The following is a 27,439-nucleotide window of genomic DNA, read 5'->3' as shown; positions in this document are numbered from 1 at the left end:
TGAATGTAAACAGTTTTATTTAGAAACAGATAGGTACCTGTTCGCATTGCAGAATATAAAACTTGGTTTACACTCTATAAAAAATAACCAATATCCAAATTCAAGAGAGCTAGCATTCACAGAACACACAATATGGGTGTGTAGCTACTGTTCACCAGCCTCAGGCTTGATTTGAACAAACAAACAAACAAAAAATTCCAAAGGGATCATTCAAGATGACCGTATAATGCTTGCTGCTGTCTTTGCAGATTAAGGTTTGCTTTTCAAGTGCATGATTTTAACATAAGGCCTGGGCTCTCTGCACCTAGTGAGGTGTGAGGCTCTCTTGCCACACAGTTCACACTCTCACTTAACTAAGCCAGAGTTGGTGGCATTATTAAATTATCACTGGTCTTCTTAATAGTAAAAATGGGGAACCCAGAGGGCAGGAAATTTCCATTACCCTATATTGGGGCTAAACTTAAAAGAGTATATCCACTATCAAGAGCTTAGTACAAAGGCTGGGGTGAAGTTACATTATACCTGGCTTTTTACCATACCAGGGAGCCCACCTCAACATGACTGTGGAAGACCAAAGGATATACCTAGGTTCAGATTATAATAAATCACCCAGCACCACCTGAATGTATTATCCACAAAGATATAGCAATAATAAAGGTTATATATACATATATTTATCTTGGTAACCTGAGGGCTAAAAACGTGGAATACGATAATTCTTCTCAAGAGGTCCATCTGTAAGAAAGGGACCCAAAAGGACAGTGTTTGTGTTGCATAAAATATGGGTAAAGTGGAGTTGGGAACAAAGGGTGGTTTCTTTAGCTCTTTCCACATCTCTCTTTGATAAGGACTGAAACCCTGTTGATTCACGATAAACGTTTCCTTTTTTTTTTTTTGGCAGCGGGGAGAGGGAAAGAGGAGGAAATGGGGTGTGATGGGTCAAAGGCAGGAAAGGTAAGCCATGGTCCTCAAACCAAAGAGCCCTCTCTGTAGGTCCTCTGATCTTTGAGTGTGAGCTCAAGCTCTCCAGCGGACATAGAAAAAGGCCTGGTAGTAAGTGGTTTGCATTGTGAGGTATGAGGATCCCTGGTAAATTCAGCAGCACGTGGTTTTTGGAAATCAGCCCACAAGATAAGAACACTGCAACCAAACTCATAACTAATACTGCTAATTTAACTATTGTCCAAAAGAGAAAGGGAAGAAGAAAAAAATCCCCACTCTACTGGGAGGTTCTAGGCTTTCCTATAAGTTATCCAAATAGTCTTTTTTTAATCTCAGGGTTTCTTAAGAGAATTCCCATTCAGTGACCATTTCTTTCGTTAAAGGCACTTTCAATGACATGATTGGAAAGGAGTGAATTTTAATTGTAGTGAAACCGAGATTAATTCCTTGGCACACCCGGGAAGAAGAGGAACCGGATGGGGGCATTTACAGTGATTTCAACAGGCAAATAATTAAGTCTTGAGCATTTCAACAGATGCACACCCAGAAAAAAAATGTATGCCCCGAAAACACTTGTATTTTTCCTTTAGTTTTCCAGCTGTTTCTATCTACAGCTCTGCAAAGAGATCACATTCACTACTTGATTGATTTTCAAGACACTGGCCCTAACTCTTCCCACCACAGCTGTGCTTGACAAAATTAGCCAACAGTCAGTCCTACAGGGGGAAAAAGAAGAAAATCAATTTGGGCCAAGCTTTCCTAGAGCAAAGGGATCTTTCCTTGCCCAGGTAATGGCAGGTTCAGTTGCTGGACCTATAGCAACTGAATGTAATATGTGGCCCCTACTACCTATGAAATGTTGGACTTTTTGACAGGCAAGACTAAGTGTTCTCTCTCTAAATATAAATTGTGGAGCATATATTTTTTTTCTTTCCTCTCTCCTGAACATTTCTTATTGATCTCAGGCTTACAAAATTAGTTAAGTGAGAATTATTAAAATCATATAAGGGGTTGAGAAAGAGTAAAGAGCTAATGTCTACATGTGTGAGTTGAGGATCTTGATCCTTCATATCATACTCCCAACCAGAGAAAAATACAAAAATAAACACGCCATGTTAATACATAATACAAAGTGTAAATCTACAAACACAAGTGTACTAATTAGAGTTGTTCCTCAGAAGCACGGCTTCCCTCCAGTCCCTCAGAGAGGAGGAGGAATGGGGACGGGATGGTTTTCATTACGCCTTTTCATGTCTTAAAAAGTTTGTAATAACAGTCTCAGTAGCGCAAACAATTTCATGTGAAACCAGAAGCTGTAAAAATAAATTACTTTTGAGGAAATGAGGGTTCCTCCGCAGCTCAGAACTCATCATGCCGTACTAAGGCCTCCCCAAAATCTGTGGCCTGGCTGCCAACAAATAAGTCATACTTGTCAACGATCTCCTCCTTGGTAAGCTTGCCATCCTGAAAGTAGAGATAGCAATGAATTGAAGAAGAACATATTTCCCATTAAAAATTCAGAAACACTGTTACAGAAGAATTGGGGTTAATCAGAAGTTAAGATTCTCATTTCTACTAAATTAAGTGTGAACTACTCAGCCCTCATTCCCCCTACATACATACGAAGAGGGAATAAAGCAGCAATTACACATTCCTTGTTTTTTTTTTTTTTTTTTTTTTGAGACGGAGTTTCGCTCTTGTTGCCCAGGCTGGAGTGCAATGGCGCGATCTCAGCTCACCGCAACCTCCGCCTCCTGTGTTAAAGGATTTTTCTGCCTCAGCCTCCCGAGTAGCTGGGATTACAGGCATGCGCCACCACACCCAGGTAATTTTGTATTTTTAGTAGAGACGGGGTTTCTCCATGTTTGTCAGGCTGGTCTCGAACACCCAATCTCAGGTGATCCGCCTGCCTCAGCCTCCCAAAGTGCTGGGATTACAGGCGTGAGCCATCGTTCCAGGCCAATTAAACATTTCTTTTATCAAGAAAGTTAAAAGTGGAAGGGTGGAAAGAATATAACACAACAACTCAATGCTAGAGATAAAGGTTTGTTTCATGAGGAGAAAACTCTCCTTTTAGAGGAAAATATGGAACATCTCCTAGATAGGGATGACTACATGCATTTCCTTTTCTCATACATCTCAGGACACAACACCTGGCTACTAAAGTGACTTTGAGCAAGAACTTAAAGCAGATCAACACTTAAAAAGGCTCTAAAATAAAAAACTGAATTTGAAATTGAAGATTAGCCTAGACAAAAGTATACTCAGAGCACTGAAAATCTCCATCTTTAGACTGATTTTCAGCTTACTCCAAGCAGGGCAGGAGTAATCTCTGAAGCAGGTGACTGGGCTTAGGGACAACAATACTTTTAACAAAATACCTCAGATAATTAATTGATCAAGGACAATTTGAACAGGCTCCAGAGAAAAGCTGATTTATAGCCCACACAAAGGACCCAATTTAAAAAAGCGTATTTGATTTAAGAAGGAAACAACCAGCTTTGAGTAGACAGAACGGGCCTGTAATAGGTAAAGGAACAAATGAAGTAACAAAGAAAAAAAAAAATTCCTGGGGATCTAAAAATACCTGATGATGCATGCTGGGCACAGGCTACACACAAAGGCTCTTTTCTGAAGCCAAATTTCCTACAATGCTATCAGCACTGGGCAAAAGGATTTCTAAAATGAGATCAGATAGCTAGTGCTGCCCTGAAAGGTTTTAATCGCCAGATTCAGATACTTGGCTGACTTAGACTAATTAAGACCTTAAATGCTCTATGCACCTTAACACAAACTGTTCAGGTGATCCCCTAGAAGCATACTTCAATCAAGGATAGATCGTGTGGGCCTCGCCAGACTTACCTTGTTTTGGTCTGATTCATAGACCAGGTGCCTGGCTTCTGCCTCTGCATGATCATAGTCTGAGGGAAGGATCCAGTCTTTGGTCTCTTCCTTGTCCATCTTCCCATCACGGTTCTTATCCCGAAACTCAACAAACTGCTCTCGCTCTGTCTTTACCCATTCTGGCTCATCAGTATTCCCATCATGGCTGTACATGTCACCTGGGTACACAGACATACATACAAAAGAAGGGTTTGTCTTTTCCCAAAAACTGCCTCATGCTAATCTGGCCTAACCCTTTTTCCTCATCCATTTGTTTGGAACCCAACAGCAGCTACAAGGGTATTTTAGGCCAGACAGACCTTAGAAAGCAAGGTATTTTCCTGAGGCTTAATCACTTATCTTGCAACAAGAATATTTCCAGCTGCTGATTTTAAGTCACATGAGAGCAAAGAGTTCTTATACCTTAATAAATGCAGAAATAAGAGGAGAGAGCTACCATCAAGAAAGATTTAGACTCGTTCCCTACATTTCATTTCACCCTAAGGTAGCTAATTAAACTGGACCACTTGTTTTAGAAAGGTGTAGCCAATTACTACAAAGAGTCCATTATACCAGTGGCCTTCAGTTGGGACAAGCACGCCCCTGGGGAAACAGGAACACTGTCAAGGAGTACACTGCGAAAGGTCAGTCAAGAGAGAATCAAATTCCAGATACTCAGTTCCACATATAGATTTTTCCAAAAATTGATCTTCATAAGAATGTACCTCTGGCCATCAAGGCTTTTTTCCCATCTCCCCCCTTTCACAACTGCCCTTGTCCCACTTTATAAAAGAAAGGCATATTTTCAACCATTTTGAAACTAGAGTGTAAAAAGCTCCAAGATAATGAAAAAGAAACAATTAGAAATACTAGTGCCTGGACGGGCGTGGTGGCTCACACCTGTAATTCCAACACTTTGGGAGGCCTAGGCAGGCAGATCACCTGAGGTCAGAGTTTGAGACCAGATCACCTGAGGTCAGGAATTTGAGACCAGCCTGGCCAAAACGGCAAAACCCCATCTCTACTAAAAATACAAAAATTAGCTGAGCATGGTGGTGCGTGCCTGTAATCCCAGCTACTCGAGAGGCTGAGGCAAAAGAATCACTTGAACCCAGGAGGCAGAGGTTGCAGTGAGCCGAGATCATATCACTGCACTCTAGCCTGGGCGACAGAGCAAGACTCCGTCTCAAAAAAAAAAAAAAAAAAAAAAAAGAAAAAGAAATACTAGTGTCAGTCTTGAGAATGCAAATGTCTGAAAAAAATGAATAAATTCGTTTGCATGTCAAAAGGTTTTAAATTCTTTGCTTTAAAAAAAAAACAAACCTTGAAAAATGGCCTAATTGAGTTTTAGCTAAGGGATCATTAAACATAATTTTTGGGCTGGGTGCAGTGGCTCATGCCTGTAATCCCAGCACTTTGGGAGGCTGAGGCAGGTGGATCACTTGAGGTCAGGAGTTTGAGACCAGCATGGCCAACATGGTGAAACCCCGTCTCTACTAAAAATAAAAAATAAAATTAGCCGGGCGTGCTGGCCCACACCTGTAATCTCCAGCTACTGGGGAGGCTGAGGCAGGAGAATCGCTTGAACCCCAGAGGCAGAGGTTGCAGTGAGCCGAGACCGTGCCTCTGTACTACAGCCTGGGTGACAGAGAGAGACTCCACCTTGAAACAAACAAAACCCATAATTTTTGATGATAGATTACATGATTTCTGGCATGTAACTCAAAAGGAGTTCCAAGAACTAAGCAATATTGCTATGACAAATCTTCCATTTCCATCAACTTATTTACTAATGTAAACAAGGTCTGTTAGTACTTCCTCTAAAAAATAAAAATTAGGAATTGGTGCTGAATCCCATTTCACTCTAGGGATAAGTAATTGTCATCCATGGATATGAAACTATTTGAAAAAAAATGTGTCAAAGAAATGCATTTAAAAATATATAAACATAAAACGTCTGTAATAAATGTTATTTTGTTCAATTGTGTATTAATAATTGTAATAGTAACTTAACACAGAAGACTCTAAAAACACTTAAGAGCCATATCACAGAACACCATTTTCCATATTTCAATTTACATACACAATGTTCTTGCAAATAAGAATGTCAAAGTGACTAAGGCTTCAAGATCAAATATGTCAGAATATAATTCTGTTGAGGAAGTAAACTGCAAATGAATCTAACAAATAGAAGGCTGACTTGTGAGTTTGAGATCAGCCTGGACAACATGGCAAAATCCCTACAAGAAATACAAAAATTAGCCAGGCATGGCAGCATGCACCTACAGTCCCAGCTACTCGGGAGGCTGAGGCAGGAGGATGGCTTGAGCCTAGGAGATCGAGGCTGCAATGAACCATGATCATGCCACTGCACTCCAGCCTAGGTGACAGAGTGAGACCCTGTCTCAAAAAGAAAAAGAAAGAAAAGAAACAGGAGGTCGGGTGGCTGATGTCTGTAATCCCAGCACCTTGGGAAGCCAAGGCAGGTAGAGCTCTTGAGCCCAGGATTTCCAGACCAGCCTGGGCAACGTAGGGAGACCCATGTCTATAAGAATAATAATAAAAAAAATCAGCTGGGTGTGGTGGTGCTCTTCTGTGGTCCCAGCTGAGGTGAGAGGATCACTTGATCTCCCCACCTTGGAGATCGAGGCTGCTGTGATTGTGCCACTGCACACCAACATGGGCAACAGAATGAGACTCTTGTCTTTTTAAAAAAGAAGAAGAAGAAGAAGAAACAGGATGCGTGTAAAATGTCCAAGTTGGTTAACAGTTTATTCATTTATTTTTTTAAGACAATATCATGTGGTGACTGATAAGTAGTATAAATATCCCCAAATCCCTATAAATTTAAACAAAAAAAAGGGCAATTAAGTGATGGTCACATTGTTGCTAACCAAACGCCATAACTAAAAAAAAAAAAAAAAAGTACCAAAGAAACATTTCAACTATTATGAAATGTAAAAAATTACGGATATTTTCTTATATACCCACAATGCCACTTTCATATTTTACAAAATCAATTCCTTGGTATCATCTAATACCCAGAATGAATTTAAATTTCTTGATTATCTTTTTAAAGTTGTCGTGCCCAAATTATTCATACGAAAGACGGCAGGTAAGAAGTTGCTATGGTATCTTGTATTTAAATTTTATAGATTTCTTTCAGAATTACTTTCAAAATGTCAATGCTTATCACCAACAGAGATTATTCTTTTTTCTTCTGAGACAGGGTCTTGCTCTGTTGCCCAGGCTGGAGTGCAGTGGTACAATAACGGTGCACTGCAACCTCAAACCCTCAGGCTCAAGTGATCCTCCTGAGTTGCTGGGACTATAGGCACACGCCACCATGCCTGGCTAATTTTTTCTTTTTTTGTATTTTTTGTAGAGACAGGGTTGCGCCATGTTGTCCAGGTTGTTCTCAAACTCCTGGGCTCAAGTGATTCACCTGCCTCAGCCTCCCAAAGTTCTGGGATTACAGGAATGAGCTACGGCATCCGGCCCAACAGAGACTATTCTTTACAACTGTTTAAATTTCTTAATTAAATATTTCAGATGCCAACTTTAAAACACATAAGGGAATGCTGTTGGTCAAATTCTTTCAGGAGTTATGTAAGTGAACAAGTCTGAAAATGCTTGAGTTATACGACATCTAAGTTAAGTGTACCTGCATTGCATGTAAGGTATGGGAAAACACCTAAAGAGAAATCTAAATAGTTCCTGCAAGTTCTAAGCAAAGGTAATTATTTAGTCAGTGCTGCCATTTTCCTGACCTTGAGGGTTAAGGGTGGAAGTACTCCTCTGTCTTAAACTCACAAGAGAAATTCCTCACAGCAGGACTTGCCAATTTTTTCCCATGCTACAGCACATTCAGAAAATGTAGTTTGTACGGTCCACTGGATCAGGTCCCTGCCCTAGCTGTCCTGAAAGCCAAGAAGACTTACTCACAGGATACAGATTGGAAAGTTCTGAATTAGGAAATAGACACATGCTTAAAAGATATGGTTTTAAAGGAAGCTAGAATACACAATACACTACAACGTAAGTGCATTTTAAAGCTAGGTGACCATGATAAACTATTTGAATTTCTATTTTTATTTATTTTACTTTATTTTTTTGAGACAGAGTCTTGCTCTGTCGCCCAGGCTGGAGTGCAGTGGCGCGATCTCGGCTCACTGCAACCTCCGCCTCCTGGGTTCAAGCGATTCTCCTGCCTCAGCCTCCTGAGTAGCTGGGATTACACAGGCACATGCCACCACACCTGGCTAATTTTTATATTTTTAGTAGAGACGGGGTTTCACCAGGTTGGTCAGGCTGGTGTCTAACTCCTGACCTTGTGATCCGCCCACCTCAGCCTCCCAAAGTGTTGGGATTACAGGCATGAGCCACCATGCTCGGCCGAATTTCTATTTTTAAAAGACTCAGTCTATTTGATGATTTGAAGGGATTATTAATTTTCTTGGGTTGACAATATCTTTAAAAAAATGTTTTTAGAAACACATATATATTTTAGACATATATACCTAAATGTTTACAGATGAAATGACATAATGATTGGGATTTACTTCAAAGTAAGAAGGAAGCAAGGAAGTGGATGTGGCTGAGAAAAAACTGGCTGTAAGTTGACTGTTGTTGAGGTTAGGCATAGGTACATGGGGATTCATTATACTATTCTAATTTGGGGGCAGGTGCAGTGGCTCACACTTGTAATCCCAGCACTTTGGGAGGCTAAGGCGGTCAGATCACTTGAGGCCAGGAGTTCAAGATCACCCTGGCCAACGTGGCAAAACCCCGCCTCTATTAAAAATACAAAAATTAGCCAGGTGTGGTGGTGCATGCCTGTAATCCCAACTACTCAGGAGGCTGAGGCACAAGAATCGCCTGAACCTGGGAGGCAGAGGTTGTAGTGAGTGGAGATCACGCCACTGCACTCCAGCCTGGGTGACAGAGCAAGACTGTCTCAAAAAAAACATAAATAAATAAATAAATAAATAAATAAATAAATAGTGTATGTCTGCAATGCTCTATAATAAATTTTAAAAATAAAAATAATTATCAGCACAACTTTGGGTGTTTTTTTTTTCTTTCCCTATGTTTCCACAGGCACTGATGGGGGCTTCTTTTTAATGCTAAATTTATGAGGCGAAGAACTTTGTTTCTTCATGATCTCCTTCAACAGGGCACTAGAAGCTGAAAGATACTGTTTGGGAGAATTTTAGATTTACAAAGCCCAGCATCCCAGATGTAAAAGTGTTTGCATTAGTTACTGACTTGTAAAAAAAAAAAAAGCACACATGCACAAGATAGTTTTGGTAGCTTCAAAATATAACTCCTCTGCCCTTGAATCTATATGATACACAGGGAGACAGAAATATCTCCTTATTTGGCCTCAATGCTCGATAAGTGATGTAGTTAACAGTTATAAAAATTCCTCTCCTTGGGAGGTTCAAATGAGTTCCTCAGTTTTAGCAATGGCAATAAAATGGCAAAAGCCAAGAATAAAAAGATAAATCGTTTAAAAGTAGAAAACCCTAGTAACATCAACGTGGGCTCAGTAAATGCACCTAGGCACTTATCCACTGTCCTGATAAACTTCTCCAAAAAAAAAAAAAAAAAAAATCAGTTTAGGAAAACATCCATCCTATCTTCCATTGCTCATCCTTCTTTAAAAAGTTCAAAGTATGTCACTGAACCTAAGAAAAGGGAGGTAAACAGTCAAGGAGTAATTCAATTGGAATAACTCTAGCATGTAAATAACAGGTATGATAAGACAACATCTAAGTAAAGCAGTGACTTGCTCCATACAGTTTAATGACAGGTGATAGAGGTAAGGATTAAGTCTTCCTTTCAGGCTTCAAATAAACATTTCAGGTAACTATCAGAGGTCTAAAAACAAACGGGCTTATCTGAAACACAAAACCAATGGTGTGCTAGAATAAGTTATTACAAATGACAATAAGTATGTGAAATATTAAAATATCTAATATCTTTCTAAACAAAGTATTTGTAACAATGACATTTGTAGTAACAGTCTTATACTTTCCATCTTTACTCACTTTTCTAAAGAGATGGAGTCTCGCTTTGTTGCTCAGGTTGGAGTACAATTGCTATCCACAGGCACAACCTCACCACTAATCAGCACAGTTTTGACCTGCTCTGATTCTGTCCTGGGCCGGTTCACTCCTCCTTAGGCAACCTGGTGATCCTCTGCTCCCAGGAGGTCACCATATTGATGATGAACTTGTGACTACAGTCCAGACTCTTGGACTCAAGTGATCCTCCTGCCTCAGCCTCCCAAGTAACCGGGTATGCCACCACACCCAGCTCCTTTACTCATTTTAATTTCTGTCACAGTAATTGGGAAACAATTTGCTCAACTACTTGGTAAGAAAGACAGCTTTTTTTTTTTTAAAGCAATGAGAATATCTTAAAATTAGTCTGATGATAATAAAACAGAGCTTTACTTGGGAGAAATTAGCCTTGAAGGTGTGACATCCAAAACAATTTTTAAAAAAAAATTTAGACAACTAAAAAGGGAAATGTCAAAAGGGAGAAACTTAAAAAACAAAAGGAAAGTAGTCAGCGAATCAGAGAGAAAATATGAACAGAACACAGTAAAAAGGAATGGGTACAAGAGGGATCAGCAACTCCCTGTCATTTATTTATCCATCTCTTAATCTATTCCCTATCTCCTTTCCCTGGGTTTCCCTATGTCAGTCTGGGCTCCCTGCACCTCTTTTGTTTGTTTGTTTGTTTGAGACGGAGTCTCGCTCTGTAGCCCCGGCTGGAGTGCAGTGGCATGATCTCAGCTCACTGCAAGCTCCGCCTCCTGGGTTCATGCCATTCTCCTGCCTCAGCCTCCCCAGTAGCTGGGACTACAGGTGCCCGCCACTACACCCGGCTAATTTTTTGTATTTTTAGTAGAGACAGGGTTTCACTGTGTTAGCCAGGATGGTCTCGATCTCCTGACCTTGTGATCCGCCCGCCTCGGCCTCCCAAAGTGCTGGGATTACAGGCGTGAGCCACCGTGCCCAGCCCCCTGCAACTCTTTACCATCAGTTCCATAGAGCATGCAGGATACACTATATCTGTGCTGTTGAGGATGGTAGCCACAGGTGCTTATTAAGCACTTGAAATGTGGCTGGGATGTGCTTTAAGTATTAAAAAAAAACCCTCAATAATTTACATTAAGTGGAAATTATAGAGTTTTAGAATATTAGGTTAAATAACTACTGAAATTTCATCTGTTTCTTTTTACTTTTTAATGTGGCTATTAGAAAAGTTAAAATTACATATGGGGCTCACATTTATATTTTGATTGGGCAGTGTGGCTACGGATACTTTATCACAACCCACTATCACACTGGTCTGGTTAATGATCTGGTGACAGCTAATGAGCTAGTGAGAATTGACCCTTGGAGTAAATTGTTTCTATGGGCAAATACATCTTTCTTTCTTTCTTTTTTTGAGACAGTTTCACTCTTGTTGCCCAGGCTGGAGTGCAATGGCGTGTTCTCGGCTCACTGCAACCTCCACCTCCTGGGTTCAAGCGATTCTTCTGCCTCAGCCTCCTGAGTAGCTGGGATTACAGGCGCCCGCCACCACACCCAACTAATTTTTTTGTATTTTTAGTAGAGACGGGGTTTCCCCATGTTGGCCAGGCTGGACTTGAACTCCTGACCTCAGGTGATCTGCCCACCTCGGCCTCCCAAAGTGTTGGGATTACAGGCATGAGCCACTGTGCCCAGCCAGCAAATACATCTTTCAAAGCTTCTCAGCTTTTCTAAGAAAAACACTAAAAGCAGAGACTTACCAATATACTCTTCTAGATCAATGAAACCATCAGCATTCTTATCTATATCTTCCATTGTTTCCTAAACAGGAAAGAATAAGAAGAGACTATTAAGTTGGTCTCTGAATTTGCCAGAAGAAAGTAAAGTATCTAGTTTAGGTAAACATTTATTATTCATTAAACACACGTGTACATGTATGTATGTATGTATGTATGGTTAAAACCATTTCTAGCCAAGAAATGGTAAAACATGAGCAATTTCCTATGCTTCAATCTAAAATAACTGAGTCTTCCTGACAGAACACTGACACTGCTTAATGACAAACTATCCCATCAAGCCCATGATGATCTACCTGGTAGCCTTAGTCATGCTAAAGTCACACTAACAGGAGATGTGACCAGTGATTATGTGTTTAGCTATAGATAGTCTATGTTGTCAGTAACTGCCTTCTGTGAGAGTTCTTTAGTATCACTGTTATTACTCAATGTCTGACTATTGGTCATGGGATATTTTAAATAATGGGATTTCCCCCCATTCTTACAATATGAAGCTACCAATGAAATGGCAAAATACATTATATGACAGAAGGTATTATCATACTAAACAGAATGCCCAAGGCACCTTGATCAAGGTCACAGAAAAACAGTGACAGACCTTGGATTCTGAATCTGGCCAGTACTTATATAGCATATACAGTGATATGCTATATAGCATATATATATATAAGATATGCTATATAAGGCTAAAGGGGAAAGACAGAATAAGCCACAAAAAGAGAAACTGAGTCCCTGTTCAGAATCCTTCATCTCACCCACCTGTACTACTATATCTTTCATGTAGTCATACTCCTCAGGGTGCAGGAAAGCTGTGAACTCCTCCTTGGTGGCAATGAGGTCTCCATCCTTGTCTGCCATTTTAAACCTCCGCTCATCTCTAACCATCATCTGTTTATAGTTAAATCCATCATCAGGATCTGGATCATCTAGAAAACAAAAATTTAGGTCAAATCTTAAAAGGCTTTCAGAAAACATGAAAATGTGTGGGGTGGGAAATCAATTTCCAATAAAGATAAAACCATGCAAGGAAGAAATAATTGATGACACAGGTAAAACTGCAGCAGTACAAAGACATTTAGTTTTGGGCTACAGCTCCAGGCATCAGATCTCAGAGTCAGCTCCAAGTTCACATGGAACTCTGGCTCCTGAACTATGTAACTCACTGTTATGCTTCACTATTGCTATTAAGGCTACTAGAAGGCTTGAATTTTCTAGTTACATCTGGAAGGCAGTGGTGGCTCTCAAGTCCCATACTGCCTGAGTTTGAACTCTACCATTTTCTAGCTGTTTGGCCTGTGTCTTGGTCTCTTTTATCTGTAAAATGGAGCTAGCAATGGTGCCGGCTTCATAGGATTGTTGTAAGGTTTAAATGAGAAAATATATCTAAGTGCTTAGAACAATGCCTGGCACATAGTTGGCTTTCAACAAATGTCAGTTATTGCTACTTTTATTAAACATTAGGATCGCATTAAGAAGATAGAAATCAAAGGGCTTCTACCTCATATAATGGACACTTGGATTCAAGCAATAGAATGCCACCACTTTGAAGGTCACATTCTGTTTTTTTTCAGTCAACGCAGAAATCTACCAAGAGTGACAGGTATTGTTCATCCCCATTTACGTAAAATTCTAGAAAATGCAAACTAACTTAGAGTCACAGAAAACAGATGAGTGATTGCCTAGGGACGGGGGAATGGGGAGAATGAGAAGGATTACCAAGGGACATGAGGAAATGTTGGGGGGGTAATGGATATGCTCATTATCGTGATTGCAGTGGTGGTTTCACTGGTAAATACATACGTCAAAACTCATCAATTATGCACTTAAATACATACAGTTCACTTTACGTCAATAATAACTTGACAAAGGTATACAAAAAAAAAACCCTTAGATTACAACCAAATTGAATTTGGAACTACCCATCTGTTATGACATCGAGCTACACAAGCAGCAGTTATCTAGTCTCTATATAAGAATATAGAAAAGTGAAATTTAGTTTTTTAAGCTGAAAAAATGTGGCGTTAACTGCAGAAAATAAAAATTTTTTTCAATCTGCGTTCCTGTATAAACCAAATTAAGATAACAGACATGAAGATATTTTAAAAAGTAAAAGACACCACATTAATGGTAAGAAATTATTGTTTCTGCAACATATTGATTACATAAAAAGGATATGACACTGGTTTTATAAAAAAGACCCACAGGGCCCCTTTAAGAATAACATCATTACTGCTGACCTTTGAGATTGTTCAGTCTTTCCATACTTTAAGCACAGTTTAAAGAAACAAAAACAAAACTACTGTACTATTTTGAGAGTTGAGCATTTTGAAGCTTCATTTTTTATTGAGTGTCAAAAATTCAGTCAGACAGCTTAATGAGTCATAAGGCTTTAGGATCCTGTGTACACACACACACACACACACACACACACACACACACACACTCAAAGCCATAACAGGTTGAGATGGAGAATGTTAAGGCAAACAAGCCTTTCTCAGATACTAAAGTGTCTCTTCTAAACAAGGTTTCAGGACTATGTAACATAAATAAGAAACATAACAAAGACAACTTATACTTTAAGACTAGATTCTTACATAAGTGCTCTCCTCCCCTCCTTGGGGTAAAAGGTAAAACATGGTGACTGGACTCAAATAGCCTAATAGCAACATGCACATATATATATATATAAGGAGGGAAACAGGAAGATACAATTTTTTTTTTTTTTTTAATTTATAGTCAGGTCCTTGTTCTGTGTGGCCCAGGCTGGAGTGCAATGCAATCATAGCTCAATGCAGTCTTGGACTCTGGGGCTCAAGCAATCCTCCTGCTTCGGCCTCCCAAGTAGCCAGGACTACTGACAAGTACTACCACTCCTGGCTAATTTTTAATATTTTTTTTGTAAAGACGGGGTCTGGCTTTGTTGCCCTGGCTGGTCTCGAATTCCCGGACTCAAGCAACCTTTCTGCCTCGGCCTCCCAAAATGCTAGGATTATAGGCATAAGCCACTGTGCCTGTCCAAAACTTTATTTTTAATGACAAAACCTATTTTCCTATAGCTCTGCTTGGAATGCTGTATTTATCCTAAGCACCAGTTTTGGCCCTAGCTGGCCTGTATACAGCTTTAGGTAGGCTCTTGATCTAGTTTTGCTATAGGCAGGGTAGATCTCAGTATTTCATATTTTACTTGTGGCAGAGACAGTGTTAACCTTTCTCTCATGGATAGCGGATTCATTGAGACAGATTTTAACTAAGAGCTATGATGATTTATACCTGAACTCCAAATTGAATCAAGAACACACAGTAACAAAAACTCCTCACTTCTCTAAGCCGACTCATGACCCCCTCAGTGCTGTCCACCCTCATGCCTCTGGGGAAAGATGCCTTATAAAGACATTGCTTCTCCAGCCAGTGCTTCAGCTTATGCAGTCTCAGGCAGCAGAAATACCCATTACGTTGAATCATCTGCCTTGTGAGGCAACAAAGCTCTCAACAGATTTTTATGCACATAATCATACACAGCACCGAAGAATCATTCTGGGCAGCAAGTGAGTGCCTAGGTCGGAGCTGAGATTTATTTACACACCATTTTGTTTAGATCACCAATAGCTTACTCTTTGCTTTATATTTATCATTAATTCCAAATAAATCAGGAAGGTGTTGGGTCTCAGCCAGAGCAAGAAGCAGGATGCCTCTCCATCTGTGCTGACTGTTTAATACATGTGTTCTTAATTGGGTGAAAGATATGTTTGGTTCTTGGCTAAGTGTCAAGCATTGAGAGAGAGTGCCACTTTAGTCTTAGGAATGAGAACAAGCCTGACACAGAAATAAAAGTCTCTTCACCAGAAATGCATGCAGTCCTGTAATTAATGCAGACAGCTGGCTATCTGTGGGGAAACAGATCCATTATACACTCACTGTTAGTCAGTGGCAGAGAACGCTTGCTTTAACCCAGAAGGTTGCCTAATTTCCAGGATTAAAATGGAGAAAGTACCATTTATATTCATTTATATTAATACAATTCTTGTCTTAAACTGTAACCATGTACAACAGAGGAATTTCACAAATAAAAACACCCTGGATCATCAACTCAGACTCACTGCCTAGTATTCAGCAGCAGGCAAGTGTTACAAGTAAAAGAAAATTACTAACAGGTGGCCCAAGCATACAAGCTATCAAATCAACAAAAAGCAATCAAATTAACATTTATTTGCCTTAAAGCATTTGCAAAGCAGGCTGATAAACTCATGTGCCAGAGAAAACAAATGGGAAATTTTCATTTCCAAACTTCAGTAAGCAGACATACTGAAATAGTTAAATTTTATCAAGGAAAACTATTTTATTAAGACTTCTCACCAGTTATAAAGAAATCTAATTTGGTTTGAATTTTAGGTCCAACACTTTACTGGGACCATGTCAAGAAACATCTCAAAGCCCCTTGCTTTGCACTGTTGGAAGTATGTAGCCTCATAGCCTCATTTTTTTTTTTTTTTTTTGGACAGATCTCGCTCTGTCCCCAAGGCTGGTGTGCAGCAGTGCAATCATGGCTCGCAGCTGCCTCAACCTCCTGGGCTTAAGTGATCCTCCCACCTTAGCCTCCTGAGTACCTAGGACAGGTGTGTGCCACCATGCTTGGCTAATTTAAATTTTTTTTTTTTTTTTGGTAGAGACAGGGTGTCCCTATGTTGCCCAGATTGGTCTCAAACTCCTGGGCCCAGGCAATCCTCCTGCCTCAGCATCCCAAAGTGCTTACAGGCGTGAGCTATCGGCACCCGGCCCAATGTATTCTTTTAAATGAAATCTACTCCAAAAATTGTCTCTATGAGGGATGACATAAAGAAAAAATGGTAAAATATATGTAAAATGCTAAAAATGTAGAAGATACCAGACTTCCAGACTTCAGAAAATGACAATAAACAAATTTAAAAATACATAATATACAAATTTAAAATTAATAAAGGGAATCAGCTTAGCACTGAACTGAACTATTTAAGATAAGCTTCCTTTCCTTTACTGTGTGACCCATTTGTTTCTTTGACTCAAGACCACGGTCCCTGCCAGGCTGACATCTTGCCCCTTACCCAGGTAAGTGCCATAAGTCACGTTTCTGTACTCATCCCAGGAGATTAAGCCGTCTTGATTCATATCAAACTCCTGCCATTGGTTTTCAACATTGTCATATATGTATTTCTTCTGGGCGTGCTTAATCCAGGATTTCAGCTCCCCCTCCGTCACAAACCCATCTTTATCCGCGTCTATTTTATCTACAATCATTCTACAAGACAAAACAGTTACGTTTCAAGGTGCCAGCTCCACAAGCCTTTTTCCCCCAGACAGTAGGGACCTACCTAAAACGTAGCCGTAGGTGGCATTTTTATACTCCTCCCAGGAAACGAGGCCGTCCTCATTGAGGTCATGCCCCTTCCACTGTCGCTCTACATCCTCGTAAATCCAGCGCTTTTGTGCAAATTTAATCCAGTCTTTGAGCTCATCCACAGTGACAAACCCGTCCTTGTCGCCATCTATTTTACTTACAATCTTTCTGTAGAAAATGCAGAGAAATCCAGCAAAAGGTTAAAAAGACACAGAACTCTGGACTTAGCCAGGTGTGTGCCCAGGGCTAATGCACAGAAATAAAAAGTTGTCTCCAAAACAAAACTGCCAGGCCAGCAACTGAAAAAAATGGTCCATTACTGGTCTGTAATAAGCCACGTGAATAAGGTCAACACAGTCATGGCTGGTGCACTTGGATCCAAAAGCAAACTCAGCCTATCTCTTTGGAGGTAGATTTCAGCCTATGGTTAGAATTCAGGAGTGAATATCCATTCCTATCCAAGTTCTCCACTCTTTGCATCAAACAACATGTAAAACTTTGTTTTTCCTTGTTTTCATTTTTATTTTCTCTAGTGAAGATGTGGCTGAACTTTATTTTTCTTTATTGCTTACAGAAGAGAAACTCCAATTCTTGGTAAATAATCATGGTTTTCTAAAAATTCAAAATAGTTACATCAGACTTCAAAAATTTAGCTGATTTTAGAAAAAGTAACACTTTTGATAAAAATATAAAGATATCAGAAAAGTTCTGGGATCATTTACATCTCAAGGCAAGATTATTTTTAAAAAACAGATAAAAAGCCAGGAAGATGCTTGTCTAAAAAATGGCTAGCAGCTTTTAAATACTGTGTTGAATTGGATTTTTACATGAAAACAGAGAACTCTGAGGAAATGATGTGGTAAGAATGTATATCTGATTATAAGAATGTTAATAAGCTGAAAGGGTTAGTATGTAGATTATAAAGCAAAACCACAAAGCTAAAGAATCAGTGGCTTTATGAAGCTTTATAAGTGTCTTTCTTCCAGATCTGTCATCTTACGGATTTAAAAATATGTCCATGATATGAAAACTTCTGTTTAAAGGTGCAATCACTTAACTATAGGGGCAAAGTCATCCTATGTAATGTCACCCAAGTAAGCAGCCCAGTTTGGAATATGAAGTTGAAGTCAAAACTTCCAACAGAAGAGAAATCTTGGTATACTCCTATGCTCTATTATTTGCAGGATTGAAAAGATTGTCACTTGGTAGCAAATAATGTCTTTCCCCAGCTTGTGTTCATTTCATGAATACAACATAGGAAAGTGATCAGAATTGAAAAGTACTAGTGACTCTAAGAAAAGAGACTCATTTTGATACAGATCAGGTGTTAGATACAACTATTACTTAAATCCTGTAAGTAACTAGCATTTTCCTTCAGAGAATGTGTAATCTTGCTCTAAAATGTTAACAGGAAAGGTAAACCAGTAAGAAGTTATCTCTGGCCTGGTACGGTGGCTCACGCCTATAATCTCAGCACTTTGGGAGGCCGAGGCGGGCAGATTACCTGGCGGGAGGTGAGGAATTCGAGACCAGCCGGGCCAACATGGTGAAACCCAGTCTCTACTAAAAACACAAAAATTAGCCGGGCATGGTGGCGCATGCCTGTAATCTCAGCTATTCAGGAGGCTGAGGCAGGAGAATCTCTTGAACCTGGGAGGCGGCGGTTGCAATGAGCTGAGATCGCGCCACTGCACTCCAGCCCGGGTGACAGAGCAAGACTTCGTCTCAAAAAAAAAAAAAGTAGTTATCTCTTAAATATCCTCTTCTATCTACATAGACATAAGGACAATTTTTGTTGTTGTAACTTTAGTCCTGTAGAATTTTAACACTATTCACAGACGAAGCTATACCAATACTGAAAAGTTCTACATTATTTATAATGGAATGCAGTTTGTGCTCAAATGATACTGGCTACCAATAGTGCCACTGTACAGCTCAGAAATAAACGGCAAGGAAAAAGGGCAACCAGAACCCCTCCTACCCCCAAAAGGTATTTTTAAACTATTATAAATAGCCTGAAGAGAAGGATCGCCCAGATAAAAAAAGACATATGACTGTTCAAGACGGGCTTTTCTTAATTAAGTTGACTGAAGAGCATTCTATTCAATGCAAACAACTCAAATGGTTTAACCTAGGGGTTGGCAAACTTAAGAAAAAAATTTATTTATTTTTACTTAAACAGAAATATAGTTTACAAGGCAAACTTCTTTTTTAAAAAAGGGACAGATAGTAAATATTTTTGACTTTGTGGGCAACATATGGTATGGTGTGTGTGTGTGTGTATTTTTTTTTTTTTAACAAGCCTCTAAAAATGTAAAAGCCATTCTTATCTTGCTGAGCATCAAGCCTGCAGGCAGTTGTGTAAGTACACTGGAAGTGGGCACATCCTATTTTAGGCATAAGGTTCTAAATTATCATCTTTAAATGCCTGTGTAAATTTATGAAGCTAATGGTGTCATAGTCCTGTGACAGGGGAGAACCCTATGGATGCCACTAAATAAGCCTTTATTCTAGGACAGACACAGTGCATTAGTGCACCTCATGTTATTTCTTTTAGGAGGTAGCACATACCTCTACATTTCAAGGAGCATAAAGCAAACCCTTCAGTTGTTTATGAATTTGGATCAATAAATGGGCTCCAGAAGGGTGACTAATATTCCTGAAATTTTCAGTGTGCAAAATTTTCTTATTTTGTTATTATTATTTTTTGAGATAGGGTCTTGCTCTGTCACCCAGGCTGGAGGGCAGTGGTACAATTATAGCTCACTGTAGCCTTGACCTTCTCGGCTGAAGGGATCCTCTCATCTCAACCTCCTTAGTAGCTGGGACTACAGGCACACGCCACCATGCCTAGCTGATTTTTTAATTTGTTGTAGAGAGAGGGTCTCCCTATATTGCCCAGGCTGGTCTCGAACTCCTGAGCTCAAGCAATCCTCCTGCTTCAGCCTCTCAAAGTGCTGGGATTACAGCTGTGAGCCATTGCGCCTGGCCCAAAATTGTATATATAAGTGTGCACTTTTCTGAGGAAAAGTCCTTAGCTTTCATTAGACTCCCAAAGGGTCTGGGCCTGTGATCCCCAAAAGGATAATGAACTGCTCTAGTTCACTTCTATAGTAAATATATCAAGGATTTTTTTTTTTTTTTTTTTTTTTTGAGACGGAGTCTCACTTTGTTGCCAGGCTGGAGTGCAGTGGTGCGATCTTGGCTCACTGCAACCTCTGCCTCCCAGGTTCAAGCAATTCTCCTGCCTCAGCCTCCCAAGTAGCTGGGACTACAGGCACGCGCCACCAGGCCCAGCTAATGTTTGTATTTTTAGTAGAGATGGGATTTCACCATATTGGCCAGGATGGTCTTGATCTCTTGACCTCATAAACTGCCTGCCTCGGCCTCCCAAAGTGCTGGGATTACAGGCATGAGCCATTGCGCCCAGCCAGAGAACTTTTTTAATATTAAGAACCACTACCTCAAAACAAATCTTCATTTTAAGGATACATAAAATCGCCTATTTGTCAACATTCTTAATAAGAAAAAATACCTGAAACTTGCATATTGAATTGTTTTAAAATGTTTCCTGTGTTCTTTTAGCTATTATTATTAAAGATTTCAAAAAGTCGTGAATTTTTGCAACTAAAGGCATGAACAATGACTTATCTCTTAATAATTATGTGCCTTATAGACAGATGGAAAAAAGAGGGAACCTGTTGTTCCCAGCTGGTATACATTACCCCACCAAAACAATGTTTTGAAATGCCACAGTAAAGAAGTTTTTTAAAAGTTTCATGTGGGATTCTTGCTCCCAACACTATGTTACTGTATAAAGTAGGGATATTTGTCACTACCAACAAAATTTGGGAGAAGCAAACAGTCTATTCACACATTCCATAAAAAACATGATTTTATCATCTTATTCTAATCAAATACAGAATCTGCGTATGTGACGAACTTTTAATATTCACTGATCACAAAAAGGAATACTTTCAACTGAAAAGTGCCAGCAGAGCTTTCTCCCTACCTGCAAGGAGCCAGAACATCCTCATTACAGTACCATCTACCCTAAATGATACCAAACCTAAGGGCCTTTCATTATTTTAGAGTTAATTCTGTGAAAAAATATGTGCAGACCAAAATGTGGGTTGGACGTGCACAATATTAATGGGCATGACATGAAGACTTAGAATACCCTCTGCATTTCTATTTTTTTTTTTTTTTTTTTTGAGACGGCTCTGTTGCCCAGGCTGGAGTGCAGTGGCGTGATCTCGACTCACTGCAAGCTCCACCTCGGGTTCACGCCATTCTCCTGCCTCAGCCTCCCAAGTAGCTGGGACTACAGGCGACCGCCACCACGCCCGGCTAATTTTTTTTGTATTTTTAGTAGAGATGGGGTTTCACAGTGTTAGCCAGGATGGTCTCGATCTCCTGACCTCGTGATCCACCCGCCTCGGCCTCCCAAGGTGCTGGGATTACAGGCGTGAGCCACCGTACCTGACCTGCATTTCTATTTTCAGCCTGGAATGTTAGTACAGTTATTAGATTAAAACTGAAAGTGAGGATGGTCTCCCAAAGGAAAGCAACCTAATAGAAAACTAACTCTGTGATGCATATCTATCTACTTTCAAATGTTATGTGATAGTGCTCATTCTATATAGCAAAATATCTTTATTATTTCTGACAATGTTGAAGAATAAAACATCGTACCCTTCAGTCAGTAGATAACCCAATGAAAAAATAAATCTATTCTGCAGCATCTTCCAAAGCAAATCCTACAACGTCTTATGATCAAAATGCTACCCATCAAGGCAAAATATTTTTAGAAATTGCTATGTGTGGCACAACTTTCCACACAAATCTCTTGAATACAATTCAGGAAGTTGCACCAACAGTGCTCACTGAGAAGAATATTTTTACAAAATTGACCTGCATTTTCTTCAAAAGTAAGGCTTTGGAAGGACCAAAAAAGACATTCTCAGGTCCCCAATTAGAAATAATCAACTGGGATTCTACCAAATCCATTTTTCAGGACAAAAGATGTCTACCGAGAAAGCCAAAGAACCTGACTATGTCCCTGCTGTTACTGAAACAGTAACTCATACTCAGACATTAAGTTATAATTTTCTAAAAGACAAAGTTGGTTTGATTTTTGTTTTTTAATTAAACAAATATCTGAGAATGAAAATAAAGAGGGTGAAGGACACCTCGGGAAATCATAAACTTTATAGGGATCCAATGTGCCGTTTATTAGCCCATCAAAGACTTGGCTTGTGCCAGGTCAGTAGGGTACAGATAGTTTTTAAAAATTAAAAGCAGTAGAGATGAGAAGAGATGAGAAATCCCCCCATGCTATGTTCTTCTGGTAGCAAGATAATGCAGTTCAAGTTGGGTCTTGCAGTACTTGGTACTTTTATGCAAAAATGATGCTTTGTAGAATGAGGCACCAACTGTTATTCAATTAAAAATGTATGAAATCAGGCATTTAATGAAATTTTAGAGGTAGTAATTCCATGGTTAGCTTTCAGAAGATGTATTAATAGTTCAATATAACTTTACTCATAACTGAGCCAGAAAAGAAAAGAATTAGCCTTTATAAAGAATGTCATTACCCACACTAGACCCCTGAGAGGTGGTACCTTACCCAAGCCTTTCCTTGCTCTCTTCTGGTGTCAGCTGATCAAAGGTCTTTGCTTCTTCAGCACCCAAGAAGGCATCATGGTCATAATCAAAACTCTGAGCATCATTGTGAACCTTGTCACTGAGCTGAGGCTCATGATGTACACGGTCCTTCTTTTCTGTGGGTTTGCTCAAGGCAAAGGCTGTGCACAGGGACAGGCACATAAGAAACTGTCGCAGGTCCATGATAATTAGATCTTAAAGAAAATGAAAAGCAGTTAATTCAGGAGGCAGTATGCTTAATAACAAAATAAGAAATTAAAAGCTCACATCCAAGTTAAATTATTAATTTGATATACATATCTATGCAAGTCTTTTATATTATCCCAAATATTACTTAATCCATAAAATAAGTATGGTGGAATATCAGACTCTTCAATTATTACAGTGAGAAATTTTTACCAGTTTCCTTCATCTGATTGTAGGCTGATAAGAAACTTATAGTTAAAATGTCCACTTTCTGTTTTCTTTCAAAAGATACCAAAGTAGAACTTTAATCCTTTTGCCCAAGTTCATAAGAATTAAAAGTGAAAGAACCAAGGTTTAAATGTTGACTCCAAATCCTTTACTTCTTGTACGCATTGGTGGTCTGGTCTTCAAACATGGCTGGTTATTGGAATCATCTAGGAAGCTTTAAGTTTCTCCTATTGATTTAGAGTCTCTGAAGCTGAATTCAGACATTCGTAGCTTTAAATGTTTTTCAGGTGATTCTGATGTTCATGAGATTAGGAACCAGCGAAATACTTGGCAGCTTCCTTGGTCTATAGCACCAAGTCTCCAACATCCAGGCTCAACCTTGAGTCACCTTCAAAGGCCAAATCATTCAGATGGTCTAGTCATAGATAAGAACGTCTTTATCCTTCTGCACAGTTGTTTCCCATACTTGCCTAGGCATAAATACCACCTGTAGTACTGTTCAAAGTACAGATTTCCAGGCCCTGATTCAAACTTTCAGAATCTCTGCAGTCACAGGTGACTCTAATGAACAAGCACAAAGCTGGAACACTTGACTGAAAAATGTGACAAAAAACCTGCAAAGAAGCTGCAGAGTACACATCTGTTTAGCACACTCTACTGATACCCCGTGATACTATCCAGAGTGGTTAAGGTCTTAGAGGGAAAAAAAAAAATTAAAAATCAAGAAGAAGGGTTTTCAGGCTTTTACATTTTTTCTTTCATCACTGGGAAGGCAGCTCAGTGGGGGAGGGTGGGAGGTCCTGAAATGGCAGAGGAGGACATATCAGTAGAGACTGGAAAGTGTTCTAGAGTAAATACGACAACGCAGTAAGACAAACAGAAAAGTACCTAAGGAGATAATGGGGGCGGGGGTTGGGGGGCAGTCATTCCCAAGTGCCCCAGTCTCAAATAAGGTACTGTTACTGATGACGTGAAGGTTAAGAGTTAGGAAAATCCATCAGAAGAAGCAATGTGAAAGCAAGACCATGAAACCCATAGAGAAACGGGTAGAAGATGGTACTTATCTTACTCTATTCCTATCAATGTTAGAACTTGGCTATGTTTCTCAACATTGTTTCATTCAATCCCATCAAAATACCCACATTTACAGACAAAGATACTTGTATTAAGATGTTCAATGATGACAGTTCACAATGATTAAAAAATCGGAAAACAAATAAAAACAGAGAATTGGTAAAATATATTAAATCTCGATTATGGAAAAATACACAAAGGTTAAAAAGAATGGGCCGGGCGCAGTGGCTCACGCTTGTAATCCCAGCACATTGGGAGGCCTAGGCGGGTGGATCACAAGGTCAGGAGATCGAGACCATCCTGGCTAACACGGTAAAACCCCGTCTCTACTAAAAATACAAAAAATTAGCCGGGCGTGGTGGTGGGTGCCTGTAGTCCCAGCTACTTGGGAGGCTGAGGCAGGAGAATGGCGTGAACCCAGGAGGCAGAGCTTGCAGTGAGCCGAGATAGCACCTCTACACTCCAGCCTGGGCTACAGAGTGAGACTCCGTCTCAAAAAAAAAAAAAAAAAAAAAGAATGACATGAGGCCAGGGGTGGTGGCTCACGCCTGTAATCCCAAGACTTTGGGAGGCTAATGCAGGCGGATCACTTGCATCCGGGAGTTTAAGACAAGCCTGGGTGATAGCGAAATGCTGTCTCTACTAAAAATACAAAAATTAGCCGGGCATGGTGGCATACACCTGTAGTCTCAGCTACTCAGGAGGCTGAGGTGGGAGGATAGCTTGAACCCACCAGGTGGAGGTTGCAGTTAGCTGAGATTGTACCACTGCACTCCAGCCTGGGTGACAGAGATCCTATCTCGAAAAAAATAAAAAAAGCAGCCAGGCATGGTGGCTCATGCCTGTAATCCCAGCACTTTGGGAGGCTGAGGCGGGAGGATCACTTGAGGTCAGGAGTTCGAGACCACCCTGGGAAATACGGTGAAACCCCGTCGCTACTAAAAATACAAAACTTAGCTGGGTGTGGTGGCACACACCTGTAGTCCCAGCTACTCAGGAGGCTGAGGCACGAGAAGTGCTGGAACCCGGGAGGCAGAGGCTGCAGTGAGCTGAGATCTCGCCACTGCACTTCAGTGACAGAGCGAGACCCTTCCTCAAAAAAAAGAATGTAAAAAAAAAAGAATGAGATGCATCTATCTGCAGTGAAATGGAAAATGAGATGCATCTATCTGCAGTGATATGTCAAGTGAACAAAAAAAGCAAGGTTCAAAACAATGTCAAGATCTCATTTACATAAAAAGCAAAACAAAATTAAACAATCTCCCCAGCTTGTTTTTATTTGTATAAAATATAACATGCACATAAATGGTGTGCAAAGACAAACACCCATGTGTAAACAGTGGTTTACACTGTTTACAAGGTTCATGGGAGAAGAGACAGGAATGGGGTGGGCTGGTAAGATTGGTGTGAAAGTGAACTTTAATACTGTATCCTGCTGTACTGTCTAATTTGTATGAACAGCACACTCTCATGTTTATTAGCTTTCTGTGTGCACCACTTGTAAAATATTGCTCTGGGTGAACAACACTCTGGCTGACCCTCCAATAATTCAACTGATCAATCAAATCAGTTAAAGAGTAAACAGAAAATCCGAGATTTAGTGGCTCTATAAATACAACATTAAAGTGAGTATGCCTTTACTTCAGGGCAAAATGAAACTTATGTCTCAAACTATAAACAATTCTTTTTTTGAGACAGGGTCTTACTCTGTCACCCAGGCTAGATATAGTGGTGTGATGATAGCTCACTGCAGTCTGGTCCTCTGGGGCTCAGACCATCCTCCCACTTCAGCCTCCCAAGTAGCTGGGAATACAAGTGTGTACCACCATGCACAGCTAATTAAAAAAAAAAATGTTGTAGAGTCTCACTATGTTGCCCAGACTGGTCTCAAGCGATCCTCCAGCCCTGGCCTCCCAAAGTGCTGGGATTACAGTCGTAAGCCACCATACCCAGCCTATAAACAAATAATTCTTTAGATAAACAAAACTTTGGAAACAAAAAACAGAATTATATGTTGTTGATGTTTTGGGATATATCCCAACAATATGTATAGTGACAGAGGCTTGCAGAATCAAGTAAAATCAAGAGTCACTGCAACAAAGGATTTTCCTTATGCCTAAGGGGACTTTATCTTTAGGAAAATTTTACAAATGATTACATTCTCAAAATAAAATATAGCATAATACCCTAACAATTCTTGCCAACCCCAAATATTACAATATGAATAAATACTTATGCACTCTAACATAATCTGGTCCTGGAAAGGATACTGTACCAAGTTTTGAGACATGTAGCATACAGAAATGTAACAGATTGGTTTACTCTGTGATTTAGAGGGAAAACTACATTTATGTTTCAGGCTTAGTATCTTGATACAAGGATACCAGAATTCCAAAGAGTAGAAGCCAAGTGATTTAGCTTTATCACTCACCCATTTCTCCCTCCTTCCCCTCTCCTGATTAAACTTTCAATCTCATCCCTTAAACAGGCTCCTCCATTCTGTCAATCAGTGCTTTCTCAGGTCTCCACTACCCATAGTCTTTCCCAGACTGTGCTGTTCCTTCATGCTTGCTCCTCCCTTTCCCTCACCCACAGTTTCTACCCTGCTGCCTCTGCTTCCTCACTGTCCAATGCTACCCTGAAACCTGGCTTCCTTACTATTGATGAAACTGCCTACAACGGTCATCAAGGACCCAGATGGACAAAGCCAATGGTCCATCTTTACTTCTTTATCTTTCTGCAGGGAGGAATGAAAAATCTGCACTTTAAATAAGTTCTACTTAAAAAAAAAACAAAACGTCCTTTGTGCCCACATATATACCAACTCCTGGCTATTAGAAACTTTAACAAAGGCCTCTTGTTTTATGAATATAGACACTAAAAACAAAAAACACCATCCATACCAAAAACTGTACTAGATTTATCTAAAACCATATGGTTTTTGGTATGGAGCATGTATGTTCAAGCAGAAACAAAAGACATCTAAGACAAAGGATATCTTATATGGGAAGATGTGAAAGGAACAGTAAAAAATAACTTCATAACAGCATTTGAAAATCTACTTTAGTGCACTTCGTTTTCTTTTGTTGAGACTGAGTCTGTCTCTGTTGCCCAAGATGGAGTGCAGTGGTGTGATCTTGGCTCACTGCAACCTCCACCACCTGGGTTCAAGTGATTCTCCTGCCTCAGCCTCCTGAATAGCTGGGATTACAGGCATGGTCTACCACGCCCGAATAATTTTT

General features: G+C 39.9%; 2 protein-coding genes across 3 annotated transcripts in view; both read right to left on the bottom strand.

The window, feature by feature from the left end:
* The window catches only part of CALU (calumenin), a 32,158-nt gene continuing 4,719 nt past the window's right edge, over window positions 1-27,439 (bottom strand). Inside the window, exons 2-8 of one of the 2 annotated variants that reach the window (XM_034964952.3) lie at window positions 23,109-23,923; window positions 22,672-22,903; window positions 17,017-17,210; window positions 12,431-12,597; window positions 11,636-11,696; window positions 3,805-4,004; window positions 1-2,406 (exon numbers count right to left, since the gene is read on the bottom strand). In XM_034964952.3, the coding sequence (XP_034820843.1) occupies window positions 2,302-2,406; window positions 3,805-4,004; window positions 11,636-11,696; window positions 12,431-12,597; window positions 17,017-17,210; window positions 22,672-22,903; window positions 23,109-23,121 (972 nt within the window). In that variant the 5' untranslated portion in view covers window positions 23,122-23,923 and the 3' untranslated portion in view covers window positions 1-2,301. Of the gene's footprint in view, window positions 2,407-3,804; window positions 4,005-11,635; window positions 11,697-12,430; window positions 12,598-16,749; window positions 16,944-17,016; window positions 17,211-22,671; window positions 22,904-23,108; window positions 23,924-27,439 lie in introns of both variants that reach the window. The other variant, XM_034964953.3, reaches the window with a different exon arrangement.
* The window catches only part of GARIN1B (golgi associated RAB2 interactor 1B), a 39,430-nt gene continuing 34,662 nt past the window's right edge, over window positions 22,672-27,439 (bottom strand). Inside the window, exon 10 of the mRNA XM_055114837.2 lies at window positions 22,672-23,923. The gene's annotated coding sequence lies outside the window, so the exon portion shown is untranslated. The remainder of the gene's footprint in view (window positions 23,924-27,439) is intronic.

The sequence above is a fragment of the Pan paniscus genome, chromosome 6 (assembly GCF_029289425.2).
Source record: "Pan paniscus chromosome 6, NHGRI_mPanPan1-v2.0_pri, whole genome shotgun sequence".
Lineage (NCBI taxonomy): Eukaryota > Metazoa > Chordata > Mammalia > Primates > Hominidae > Pan > Pan paniscus.
This window is presented reverse-complemented; position numbering and strand designations above follow the sequence as displayed.